The following is a 14,491-nucleotide window of genomic DNA, read 5'->3' as shown; positions in this document are numbered from 1 at the left end:
TAACCTTTATTCCATGTCCATGACCAGGACAAATGGTCTCAGTTTAATCCGTTCCTGCCCCCAGACCCGACACTTGACTTTCCCTTTTGGGCTTTATGTCTCCTAGACAGGCATCATTAAACTGCTTTACTCCTAAATGTTCTATTATAACAGTTAGTCCTATCAATAGATAGAATGCTCTCATCTGAGGTTAGGACATGTTCCCACTACACCAGTTTTTTTTTTCATTGTTCCCACTATGTTTTATCCTGCTGATGTCTTTCACTTAGAACTGCGCTTTACTGAAGATACCTTTTCATGCCAGTTTGCCTATCTGTTCTCATGGAGTTGATGTCAGACTGTAAGGACGACATGCTGAGGGTGTCCAGGCGGCTATAGAATCATATCTGTCACTGCCTGAAATCTGTCCTGCATGTATTGTCTCACTCTATGGCTGTCTTGCTTCATTGCAGCGACTCAAGTTTTTTGATCATGGGCAGTCAGCTGTAGTCCCAGTATTCCTAACATTAGACTGCAACTGGTAACAGGCAGAAATATATACATTGAAGGCATTTACAACCTGTCCGAGATCAACTCCAGTCTCTGAATGATCAAGGGTTTGACAACACTCTTCTGAACTTAATCTCAACATTGCTGCCTCATAAAGATGGCAAGGATATAAAGATTTGTTGGAATGTACTTTTATTCAGTGTTCACACCTGACACCTGCTGACCTGCTAAAAGTACATGGTGAGCATATGTAGAGGTACATGTGGAACACTCAACTGCCTACTACTGGCATAATTTTTGTCCTTTACATTAATTTATTATATTACATGGGAGCTTGGGCCCGTAATTGTTATGCTATGGGATAAAAGGTTTAAAGCTGAGCTTGTCATGTTTTTAAACAGTGTATAGCATTTTCACATATTTTTAATGGATGTCAGTGTTTGTGTGAGCGTCTGAATGCAAACACTAATCTTTTTTTTTTAATCTTTTCTCAGTACAATGTGCATGTAATAACTACTAGTAGTTTAATAATGTAGATTACAAGTGAGGGGTTTTGAGGCATGTTATCCTGCATAAAGCCAAGATAGAGATTTATATGATTTCATTCACTGTTTGTCCCTGTGGTAGTTTTCGAAATTCTCCCTGTAGAATTATTATTTACTTAACCCCTTCGCTCCCTACAGAGCTTAGGCCATACAACAATTTACCCCTACTTATCTCAGCTCTGGGCTGTTTGTCCCTCTCCCTGGTCTTGTTGGTTTTGAATTATCATCAATGCTTCTATAACTTTGCTTTTTTTATAGGTAGGGGATATTGCCCTATTCAAACTTATTTTTACCTCTAGGAAGAGGTGGTTCATATTACTCTAGCCTGTATCCCTTTGATGTATCCAGCATGGGAGGCTCTACTTTGTTGAAAATTGCACTCCAACAATATAGCTATCAGGGTCATTGAGGCATGCAAGCCACCACACTGCAATGAGGACTGGATCCTGTGGTGGCTGTAGATTAGTTGTACTCAATCTTTTTCCCTCGTTTATAATTACTAGAACTATTGATCATTCCATGTTGTTTTAAAGTGTAATAAATTAAACTCCCCTGAATTCTCTGTCTCCCAAGTGAAATTAAACTAATTCCCTTACAAAACCAAGTTTGTTAGCAAAATTTGAACTCTAAATCTCTCATTCATAACTGTAGCATATCTAAGTCTTAACCAATTGGATAGAATACCTATGTCATGGCTTTAGACTATTGAAGATTTAGTGAAGAATATCATCAGATTCTTAAAGATGTATATAACTAATGTTGGTTATCTGTTTTTATTTGTACTTTGGGCATTAGGGCTTATATTAAATAAACAGAAAAGATGAAGGGGTCAGACTGTGAACCCTAAGAAACAATTGCCTTATATCATAATTTGCAAAGAAATTGATATTATTTGCATAAGAATTTACATTCTATCATCAAAAGTTAACACACACACACACACACACACGCTCTCTCTCTCATTAAACTGCAAAGAGGAAATGGCATGATGCCTGAGAGGTTTAAAACCCTGTAAATGCTTGCTGTCAATTTCTTCAACCCTGATCCAAATTGCAGCAGTGTTACAGAAGGGATTTGTTGTTGAGAAACCACAGTTGGCTCGTTAGTTCTGATTGAGCTAATTAAACGCATGTCAATGGCTTGTATATCCAGCATATCAGGTATACCATGCTTTGTTCTGGTCTGGTCTAAGACCACACTCTACACACCACTCCCTATATTTATGCAGTTCAGTTGTTGGAATGGAATTGCAGTGGAGCAGTTATACAAAGATTGTTAGCTGATTGCTTGTTATTAGAGAAGATTGCCATCATCTGTTCTTCATTGCTGAAGAATTGTGACCTCATCTGCTCACTGTAGCAGAATAGGAAAGTTGCTTGCTACCACTGGGCAAAGAGAAATCATTTCCTTTTCACTATTATGCAAGAAGAAAACACTTCTTCTCTGCTACTGTTTATGGTAAAATCCTCTTTCACTATGCAAGAACTAATATTCTTTTTACCATTAAGTGGGGGTAACTCATCTCTCTACTACTAGACAAAGGAATCTCCTATTCTCTCTACCACTAAGATAGGGTAAAAATCTCTGTACCACCTCTTTTCTACCACTGTGACCCTAGTTTTCACTACAACTGTAAACAAATTCTATGGTATTAGTCAGTTGCAAGATGCAATTATAGGTTTTGTTCTTTAGATGATGAATACTTCTGTAAAGTCATGCTATCTTTCCAATTCCTCAATTATATCCATCTTCCTGTTGTAGCTGAAGCTCTGGTGTACAGAACACAGTTAGTTAGAAATTAGTACAGACTAAAATTAAACTAAACAAAACTAGTTGGCCGTCATTTGTCATTGCATAATCATTTTAGTTCAGATGTAATATAATCTATTGAATACACTGACAAGTATTCTGAGAAATGACTTCTCTAGTAACTTTTTTCCTTAGCTGTACCTCAAATGAACATTGATGTGTCCTGTTTAATAAAGACTTTTCGGCTATTTTTGCTTATGACAGACCCCTGTTGTGTTTAGAGATGCTAAAAGGTGTATGGGCATGTATCCCTGTAAGGTGAACTAATTCTTCATAGCTTGTCTATTGAAGATAATCTATAACCTCAGCAAGGTAGATTTGACTGTAGTTTCATCCTCTTTACTAAACATGTGTTGGCTTGTTGTGTCATCTGTCATAACCACTTTTGTCTTCTGTATGCTCCCACTCTCTTTCTCTATTTCCCCTTTTCTTTATTTTTCATTGATTGTTTCCCTCTCTGTTTCTGTCTATCTTTCTGGCTCATTCTTTATTCTTTCTTTTGACCACATTTTTCCTATTCTCTTCCTTTTTTTCTATTTCAGTATCTTTCCTTTCTCTCACATTTTCTCCATCTCTCTCTCTCTCTCTCTCTCTCTCTCTCTCTCTCTCTCTCTCTCTCTCTCTCTTCTCTCTCTCTCTCTCTCTCTCTCTCTCTCTCTCTCTCCCCCTCTCCCACCCACTCTTTCACACTGTATTTTTTCTTTTTTCAAATTCTTTCTGACCCTTACATTCTTTTTGTTTCTTCCCCACACATTCTCTCCATTTTTTTCTCCCCTATTTTCTGTCTCTTTCTCGCAGAGTCTTTCTGCTTCAGTCTCTCTTGTTTTCTCCTCCTCCTCTCATTGTTATTGCTATCTTCCATTATAATATCTTTATTTTACAGATGGCCTTTGTATCTTCTTACATCTGTTGTTTTAATGGTTAAACAGATCTTCAAATTTATATGTAATATTTGTATTGTTGGAGCTGGTGGTACTTTTCTTCTACTTAATTACAGTGTTAGTGATACTAATATCTACAGAAAGATTACCTTTGTTGTATAAACACCTAGTTTTGCTCGAAGACCTAAGATATCTTATAATGTGAGCATAAGACCAAAAAGGAGATTCCACCATTTCTGCCATAGATGCTTAATACTGGTTAGGCTTTTCTGGCCACTGCTATCATGCTGAACACCAGGTCATATTAGATGTTATTATTTGGGAGACTTCTACATCCTAATTGATAATGAAGATTCCTCAATCACATTAATGTTATTGGCAGACACAACATGAAATTAAAGATCTACTGAAGCTAATGGGAAACAGAGATTCTGGGAATGGTATTGTGAAATGTGTCTCAGTTGTGGCCACTTGAAGAAAATGCTTTAATGAGACAAGTAAAGTGATAAGATTTGCCAAAGAGATACATCAAGCAGAACTGATTAATTTTAATCTCGATTGAACTTATGTAGAGTTAGTTCTGTTATACTCTGACACATTGGAGCCATAATATCCTTCTATGGTTACATTTAAGCTCATAGCTGCTGGGCTATTGGCACAAACACACCTGCTCAAATAGAGCTTAAATTCTGCCCGTAAGATATTTTTTCACTATTTATGTTCTTGACAAAAGGGTCTGTATTAATAGTCTTTCTATGCCTTTCTAAACTGAAATATAGGGCTCAGTGTGGTAGGTTTCAGTGTGTCAGTTTGAATTGATCCAGATTCAGCTGTAAATTTAGATGGTGTAGATGGCAGCTAAATATCAGGGGTATTTAGATTAAAAGAAGGAAGGTTGTGAGGAAATAAACTGCATGTGCAGTTTTATTAACATAAAATTGTAAGTACTTTTGCTCCCTATTTAGATCTGTGTATTTTTCTATCATCTTCAAGTGTTCTTTCACATGTAGTATATTGTGATGACTGTCATTGACAGCTGAACTCCCTAGTTTGACGTTCAGAATTTAAGAAAAAAAAAATTATCCTGTTGTCACATAGTTTACTTCTAACTTCTTAAGCTTCATGATCAAAAGCTGACAATCATAGATATGTATCTTGACTGAATGTCTTGACCTTGTAATAGTCAAGATATTACATTCCAACACTTGTGACTTTTTCCAACAGATCTTCCATCTCACAGCCTGGTGATGGTCAGGATTTTATTGTTTGACTCTTCATTTTTACAAGATCATGTAGCTAGAAGTGAACATATTAAACACTTTGACCTCAAAATCTTGAAGTCAATATCCAGATCACAGCCATCTTAGTTCTAATATATTTAATATATTTAACTATATAGAGTTTCAGAATTCTCTGTGCTGTATCTACAGAAAAGTGCTACCACCTCCTAACATGTTTTTATTGATTTGTTCATGTATTTGTTTCATCTTGTTGCTAGTGTTGAGCATGTTTAGTTGAGGATGACCCCAGAGTCAGAGATAAAAAGTTGTTCGACAGTTTACTTCTTAGAGAAACATAGAACTCTGTGATTTATTAATTCATATAAACAGAAGCTGTATATGTTAGTGTGCTGAAATGTAAAGCATAGACTAACTGTTTGGGTGATACTCTTTGTCAAACAATGATCATGTCTAAAATATCTTTACTCCTTCATACTATAGATTTAAATATATTGTTTCTGCTTTTATTCTCAAACTGAATCAGATTATTAATAATGTACCAATTATGATGATCATCTATAAAAATCTACCTTTTCCCAACCTAATGTGTTAAAAAGATAGTGTTAATAATGTGAAGTTTTGTTTTTAGTGGCAAAAACTCTACAAAGTTGCCACAATAGAAAGACTGATAGATCAATAGTTAGATTGGTAGATTGATGGACAAGTGGTGGGCAGACAAACAGGTAATATTTCACATATCCAACGTTACCATGTCAAATTTGCACAACTTCAGACTACTACTGGAACTGGAACCTTACTACTATTACCCCAGACTACAGTTATTAACTGTAGCCAGTACTGTCCAAAACCAGAAATATACCGAACTTCACAGAATGAGTACTGTAGCCTGAACTAGCTGAAACGATGCTCAACCAATACTGTAGTTTATACCCCCCACTAATTCCTTTGTAATTATGTCTATTCACTAAAACAGGAAAAATCTGATGATAAAGAAACAGAGGAGATAAAGGTAAACATAGATTGTATTATTTTATCTGCATGTTTCTGAAACTGAATTTATCCAATTCTAAATTCTGTAATTTACATGTTTCTAGGTCATTTACTGATTTAATCTTTTGACCAGCCTCGCCCCACTATAGGAGGACATAGGACCACAGTCTTAGTTTACTAACACAGTGGAATATTTATTTTTGTTTCTTCACTCTTCATATCGTTCATAGTTACTTACAACTTTCTGCTTTTGTCCCTGTTACTTGGTAACTGCATTGTTTTGGTTACTTTGATGCTCTGGTTATTATATCAACTCACACATTATTGTTGTTGTTATTATTAAGACAGTGAGCTGGCAGAATTGTTAGCACGCTGGGGGAAAATGCTTTGCAGCATTTTGTCTGTCTTTATGTTCTGGGTTCAAAAATAGCTGTCAAGTACTGGAACTTGATGTTATTATCATTCAAACTTTTCTTTATCAAAGCAGTCCTCTTTAGTGCAATATACTCTTGATTCTCTCTCTTTTTTTTTTTTTTTACCAAAGCCACCTTGTTTAAACAATTCATACTCTTTATTTAACAATGTCATCTTGGTTAAACTTCTCATTCTCTTTTTTAGCCAAACCATCTTGGTTAATCTTCGCAAACTCTCTTATTTTGTACCAAAACCATTTTCTGTCTCTAAGAAGGAGCATGACTGTTAGTTATAAGCCTTTTCTTTTATATTTATATTCATAATCCAATTCACTGAACATAGGCATTGTTTGAAATTACTGTCTTGTAAACATTCCTTACAGAGATTGATCTGCTGGTTCTTCAATCTTTTAATGTGGTGCCAGACTTGAACTACTCTCAACACTCTTATAATTTGCAGGAAATATTTCCTCTGTCTGTATGCCATATGTGTGCTATGTAAATTTCCTGTTCTTTTCATTTGGAAATTCTTTTAACCTCTTTTTACTGGGATTATTATTATTATTATTATTATTATTATTTTTATTTTTATTTTTATAAAGGCAAAAAGCTGACAGGATTGTTAACATGCCAAACTAATGTTTAGCAGTATTTTTTCTGACTTTATATTCTGAGTTCCAATTCCAGCAGTCAGCTTTGTCTTTCATCACTCCAGGGTTGATAAAACAAAGTACCAGTTAAGCTGGTATTGATGTAATCAACTTGCCCTCTCTCCTAAAAATTACTGGCCTTGTGCCAAAATTTGAAACCATTATTATTATTGTTAAGGTGGCAAGCTGGCAGAATCATTAGCAGACTTGTAAAATGCTTGGCAGTATTTCATCCAACTTCATGTTCTGAATTCAAATGCCTCCAGAGTTGACTTTGCTTTTCATCCTTTAGGAGTTGATAAAAGGCATACCAGTTGAGCACTGGGGTTGATGTAATCAAATTCCCACTCCTCTGAACATGCTGGCCTTGTGCCAAAATTTGAAAACGTTGTTGTTGCGCTTGTGCCACATAAAAGGCACCTGTACTACTGCTACATAAAAAGCACAGTAAAAAGTGGTTGGTTTTAGGAAAGGCATCCAACTGTAGAAACTATGCCAAAACAGACAATTGAAACCTGGTGTAGCCCTCTGGCTTGCTAGCTGCGATTGATTCATCCAACCCATGCCAGCATTGAAAGCAGACATTAAATGATGATGATGATTATTATTATTGAGAGAGCAGTGCATGCCATCAAAGTGATACTGGGGTAAAATATACAAAGCCCTGTATACCCATCATGACTATTCGTCTGATGAGGGTACATGCATCACAACCATATGTGTGCAACATAGTGATCTCATATCAAGATAAACAGCGCATGACCTCGCAGGTGGGGCCAAGTTGGAATTTTTGTCAGGTCGAGTAGCCCATCCCACTCAAAAGGTCCCTGAATAAGGGTTGTTTGAGGATGTTGAAAGAAACACCCATGTTTCCAGAGATGAAGTATTCAAACCTCAAAGAATTCCTTTCAACACATGGCTTTGATGTTCCTCTGCTACTTTTGCTCATGATCAGAGATGCACATATCATCAGCCACCAAGGGACATGCTCAACTGGTTATGGTCAAACAGCTGACAAGCAAATCTGTGGTATTGAGCAGAATATTTGCTACAGCCCATCTTTTATACCAAGACAAAACAATGTACATGATAATACTTCCAATCAATTAAGATCAGAAGCCATGAGAGTCACTGCCTGGTACTGCATCAGGATATTTATTATTATTATTATTATTATTATTATTATTATTATTATTAAATTGGTGGATTGGTAGAGTAGTTAGAATGTTGAACAAAATACCTTGTAGTATTTACTCTAACTCTTTATGCTCTGAGTTCAAATCCTGCCAAAGTCAATTTTGCCTCTCATCCTTTCAGTGCTGTTAAACTAAAGTACTAGTTAAGTACCGGGGTCTATAGTATTAACTAACCCCTACTTCCTCTAAAATTGAGATGTTGTGTCTTTGTAAGAAATCATTATTATTCCAATGTACTTTTTATTCTAAGTCATTCATGATATCCTGTCTTAAAAATATCAACTTCTAAACAAATCAATACTTCAGTTATTTTCAAATCCCAGCCCCACCTCCACACACACCTTACCATGTTATTTGAAGAAGTTTTTATTTATGTATTTTTTTTGTTTAATCTAGTTTCTTCCCATATTTTCTTTTTCTTTTCGTCTTAAAATTTCAAATATATTTATTTATTTATTTATTTATTGTGTTGTTTTTGCAGAAAATTTTCATTTATTCATTCTTTCCTTGACACCTCCCTCCCCACTTCTCTACACCCCTTTCCTCAAATCTGTGTTCCAATTTTATTTCTTGCCATTTCCTGCGAGATTCCAGCAACATCGTACTTTTTAGCTAAGTTTAGCCAGGATTGTAAACACTGATTTCCACTTTACACTTTTGCAATCTTTTTTAGATAGGAATCTGACTCAGAATAGTTTCTGAAATGATCTTCTAATATTATAAGTTTCAAAGTGATTTCTCTCTAAAATTAGGCACCATTTTACCATTTTTATATTTTCTTTTTCTTTCTGTATCTATTTTTTTTTGTTTTTTTCTATTTTAGATTTCTTCATTTAAATTTTTCTTTGTTTTTTTCTTTTTCTTTTCTTTTTTTATTTTTACTTAATTTTAAACATTTTCAAGATTCTCTATTTCTTTATTTCTTTTTACAATTTTCTGTTAGAAGGTTGTTATTATCTTTCTTTATTATTATTATTATTATTATTATTATTATTATTATTATTATTATTATTATTGTTATTATTTTGAACAAAAATGTTTCGATTAGAGATGAAATGGAAATATTTGTTGTTTTTTGTTTTTGTTTTCATTTGCTTGTATATTATTCTCAAAGTTTTATACTGAAAGTTAGATTTACTCATCTAAAAAACAAAAAAAAAAAAAAAAAAGACAATTGTATTTATTGGCACTGTGAAATTTCTAAATATTTTCTGACTTAAAAATATACCATTTCATTTTCCTATTTTTTTTTTTTCATTTGTGGGCTGAGGGGACCAGAAACTCCATTCCTAATTATTTTCATTTTCAATCATTTTAATTATTGTTCTCTTTCTTCTCAGTCTCATTCTCTTTTTATTTATTTATTTATTTATTTTGCTATTAAGATGTTTTTATTCTCCAAAGCCAACTCACTGTGCAATAACCACATAACAGAAACAAGGAGTTATTCCTATGTATTATTATTTTTCAAGCAGGCAGAATCGTTAGAACTCTGAGCATAATGCTTAGCAGCACTTCTGTCTTCATATTCTGAGCTCAAATTTCACTGAGGGCGACTTTGCCTTTCATCCTTTCAGGTTTGATAAAATAAGTACCAGTTGAACACTGGAATCAATGTAATCAACTTCTTCTCTCCTCTGAAATTGCTGGCCTTGTTCTAAAATTTGAATCCATTATTATTATTATTATTATTATTATTATTATTATTATTATTATTATTATTCTGCCGAGGTCGACTTTACCTTTCATCCTTTCAGGGTCGATAAATTGAGTACCAGTGAAACATTGGGGTCAATGTAACCGACCAGTCTCCCACCCCAAAATTTCAGGACTTGTGCCTATAGTAGAAATGATTATTATTATTATTATCATTGTTCAACATTTGGTAGTTTCAGGCAAATTTCTACTGCATCCATGTTTCTTGGATGTCTGCAGCATTGTATGTTCTTTTTGTTGTTGGGAGTGCAGACTCTTCCCAGTATCGTATTGTGTCAGTTTCTTTTTTTTTATATATATATATATATATATATATATAAGGTGTGGTGCAGTCTTTTGTTGTATTAGTGTTTGTATTGTGTATTGTGTGTGTAATGCATTGGGTATCCAGCCTGCTGGTGATAGCTTACTTCATTGGATACTTGCTGTATAGAGTGTCTTGTGTTTGTGGATCGTTTTGTTTAGGTTATAACACTGAATTGATTGTGTCTTATGTAGGACATGGTCTGTTCCTAGCAAGACTATTTTGGGGGATTGTGTGTAGTGTTGAGGATCCAGGTGTAGCTTCCACGTTTTTGTTCATGTTTTTTTATCATACCCAATACTCCTATTTTTACTGGTATTGTTTTCACCTTCATGTTCCACATCTTGAATACTTATTATTATTATTATTATCATTTACTAAATTGTATTATATAGTGGTACAAGGTAATTCAAAAACTTCTCAATGTTCATCTTGTCTTGCCCTTTCTCTCACCCTTCTTCATATCTGACTTCTTCACCACAGCCATCACTTGCCTCTTCTTTGAATTCATTATTCCTCAGGCTCCAGTCCTCCCCTTTATTGAATGCCTCAACTCAGAGATTCCAGGATAGGTCGCCTTCTGCTCAAAAAGAGTAGCAGCCAAGTTACTGGAATCCATGTTATTAACTAAGCCCCTCCCTTCAAATTCCAGTGAGGTTGGCTCTGCATTTCATCCATCTTGGATTTGATGAAATAAGTACCAGTTGAGCACAGAGCTCAATGTAAGCAACTTAATCCCTTCCCCCAAATTTGGTGCCTTGTGCTTCCATTAGAAAGAATTATTATTATTATTATTATTATTAAGGTGGTGAGCTGGCAGAATGGTTAGCACACCGGGCAAAATGCTTTGCGGCGTTTTGTCTGTCTTTACATTCTGAGTTCAAATTCTGCTGAGGTCAGCTTTGTCTTTCATCCTTTTGGGGTCGATAAATTAAGTGCCAGTCAAGTACTGAGGTTGATGTGATCGACTATCCACCTCCCTACAAATTCCAACCCTTGTGCCTATAGTAGAAAGGATTATTACTATTATTATTAAGGTAGCAATCTGGCAGAATCGTTAGCACGCTGGGCGAAATGCTTAGCAATATTTTGCCCATTGCTATGTTCTGAGTTCAAATTTTGCCAAAGTTGACTTTGCCTTTCATCCATTCAGGATCAATAAATTAAGTACCAGTGAAACACTGGAGTCAATGTAACTGACTTATCCCCTCCCCTCTAAAATGGCTGCCCTTGTGGAAAAATTTGAAACCATTATTATTATCATTATTATTATTATTATTATTATTTGTTTTTATCATTTATAGATTTTGAAAATTACATTTTAGGTTTGTGTGTTGTGTATTTGCAATATAAATTTAAACTGAAAATTTGAACAGCTTCTTTCTTATGAAAAGTTTCTTTAGCTGGTCTATGCTCAAATATACTCTTTCCCCAACTCTTTCTCTCATGTTTGTGTTTTCGTGTGTATGTGCGCCTCTCACTCTATCTCATGTATATATATATATATATAGAGAGAGAGAGATAGATAGATTTGTAGTTTTTCCACATCTATCAATTTCCTTTCACACACACACAGATACACACATGAATAATATCAATTTCCATCAAGGTTTTGTTTCTTCTTTCCATTTTCTTTTTTTTTTTCTTCCACAAATGGTGAAATAATCGGAACCTAAAATAAATAATAGTTCCATTCTATCCAAATTCGTTCCATAAAGCTTTCAGTTGTATTCTTCAAATAAGGAAGATCCAGAGAGAGAGAGAGAGAGAGAAAGAAAGAAACAAACAAAAAATTAACACAAAAATAAAACATAATAAAAGAAATAAAAAAAAAAAAGAAACATTGAGAATGTTATTTCAACTGATTTACTTTTCTCTATCATGTTTTGGTGTGGTGGAGAAGATATGGAGGAGCCGGAAACTGTAATCGGTAAACAACTGTTCCAAAGTTATTATTTCTGAATTTGAAATCACTGAACAGCAACTATGGGGAGAATGGCAGGAAAATAATCTGGAGAGTTGCTGAGATTTTCTCAACAAATTTATTCATTATCATCTAACAACTGTCACCCATTATTGATGATGATGATGGTGGTGATTGGTGGTGGTGGTTGGGTTGTTGTTCTCTTCATCATCCATCTCCTTCACTGCAGATTTTTTTTTTTTCTCTGACATAGTTTCTTTATGGTTTGCTTTCCCGAAGCAACTTCTTGTCCAAACACTAAATCTAGGAATCTATTGTCAAGCTCCAGAGAAATTATGATTCTATTTACAAACAGTATTCAATGGTAGTGGCTATTGCTGTTAATATTGCTGCTGCTGCTGTTGTTGCTTCACTACCACGAAATTTGTTTTTTCCATTATTTCCTGATTAAATAAAGCCATTATTGATTGACAAAGATTCACTCAGCATCAAGCTGCAATCACTAGCTCACAGGCACAACGTTTCCTCTCTCTCTCTCTCTTTCTCCCCCACCCTTTTCTACCTCTTTTCCTCCCTCCCTTTCTACCTCTTTTACCATTCCTATATTATCAACCTCTTCTCCATCCTGGCCCACAAAATACACTCATCTCTCTCTCTCTCTCTCTACTTATATAATATATATATATATATATATATATATATATATATATATATATATATATGCATGCTTCTTGTCATCTTCTCTCACCTACAGATCCCTGCACCAAAACATTTTGATCCAATCCTTTCTCCTCGCAACTGCAACCTCCTGGAGTTTTCTCTCATGCTTTTTCTTACATATGTTTACACTGTACTTTGATCACATCACTGCTCATTGGCCCAAAAGAGTCTTTAAAAAGTCATGAGTACCCTGTCTGCTTTTTGACTATTTCATAAGAACTTTAAAAAAAAAAAAAGGCTTCTTCAAAGATTTCAAAACTCATTTACATTAAATCCATTCTGGGTTGTCTTGAGCTTCAGCTTTCAGAAGCATGTTTTGAATTAGACCTGTTTTTCATCCAGGGTATGTTGTGTATTGGTCACTCTGAAACAATGGATCTTCATTCAGTATATCCCTACTCTTTCACACGCACACACACACACACACACACACACACACACACACACACACACACACACACACACACACACACACACAGATAGACACAGACAGCTAGATGATAGATAGATAGATAGATAGATATTTTAACTACCCTGCAGCCATTCCTGTTTCTTGTCCTCATGACTGGAATAAATTGTGATACATTACAATGTAGATCAGTCAAACCCACACCAATGTAGAGAACAAATAATTAAAATGATGATGATGATGATGATGACCCAAGTGATTTAAGTGCATCATTGACCGATGCATTTCTTTCAGAGTTTTCAGCAAACACTAACATAAATATCTCCACATTAATAAAGCCGTAGATATACAAAAGAAAAGATTGTTATTGTTGTAGGAAACTGCACTGGGTGTTTTAATATCTTTCCTAGTTTGTCAGTTTGCCTTTCTGACTCACAAAACCTCAGACAGACAATTCATACATAAGTTCAAACTATAACAACATATAATGTTTTATTTATTTAGTTGAATATAGAGTCATCTTCTTTCCACTCTCCTGCTCTCCATTTCCCCCCCAAATCTATTTTCATATCTTTAAGGATCAAGCCCCCTTCGTACAATAACATTCAGAACATGATTTATCCATTCCATCCATGATTGTTTGCGAAAATTCCAGAAATGACAATGTTATTGCTGTATTTTTCGTTCTCAGTCCCAGCTTTCTTCTGACATTTCCATTAACTGGGGTGAAGATGGCAGAACACTATGTGTGTGTGTGTGTGTGTGCATGTGCGTGTAGTCATGGAAAGGATGAGTTTCTTAAAGGATACTGAAGCTGATGTGATGAGATCGGGGTAAGGTGATGGGGTAGGCTACTGTCAGCGCACATGGATGTGGTATGGACAGTGTCATTTATCTAGCTTCAGAGTTAACCGAAAAAAAGAAAAAGAAAGTGATATGTATTTGTTTGTTGATGTAGTGCTGTCTGTCTGTATGTGTCTTACTGTAAATTTGTTTGTATGAGTATTGGTGTTGATATATCTGTGTGTGTTTCAGTTTGTGTTGCTGTCCATGTTATGTCTTATGTTGTATGTATATATATATATATATTTATTTATTTATGCAGACGCACGTAGATGCATACACATATCAATATACACACACACACACATACATACATATATATATGCACACACATTGTTCTTTTTTTTGTGTGTACGTTACT

General features: G+C 34.8%; 1 protein-coding gene across 9 annotated transcripts in view; it reads left to right on the top strand.

Annotated features, from left to right (window-relative positions):
• LOC106877443 (uncharacterized) overlaps window positions 1–14,491 on the top strand; it is a 114,691-nt gene that overhangs the window by 81,070 nt on the left and 19,130 nt on the right. For all 9 annotated transcript variants that reach the window (XM_089366017.1, XM_052974307.2, XM_089366015.1 and 6 more), the window contains one exon: window positions 5,939–5,974. In XM_089366017.1, coding sequence (XP_089222143.1) covers window positions 5,939–5,974 — 36 coding nt within the window. The remainder of the gene's footprint in view (window positions 1–5,938; window positions 5,975–14,491) is intronic.

This window comes from Octopus bimaculoides, chromosome 18, assembly GCF_046866305.1.
Source record: "Octopus bimaculoides isolate indiv1 chromosome 18, ASM4686630v1, whole genome shotgun sequence".
Lineage (NCBI taxonomy): Eukaryota > Metazoa > Mollusca > Cephalopoda > Octopoda > Octopodidae > Octopus > Octopus bimaculoides.
Note: the sequence above shows the minus strand (reverse complement) of the source record. Positions and strands in the feature narration are given on the sequence as shown.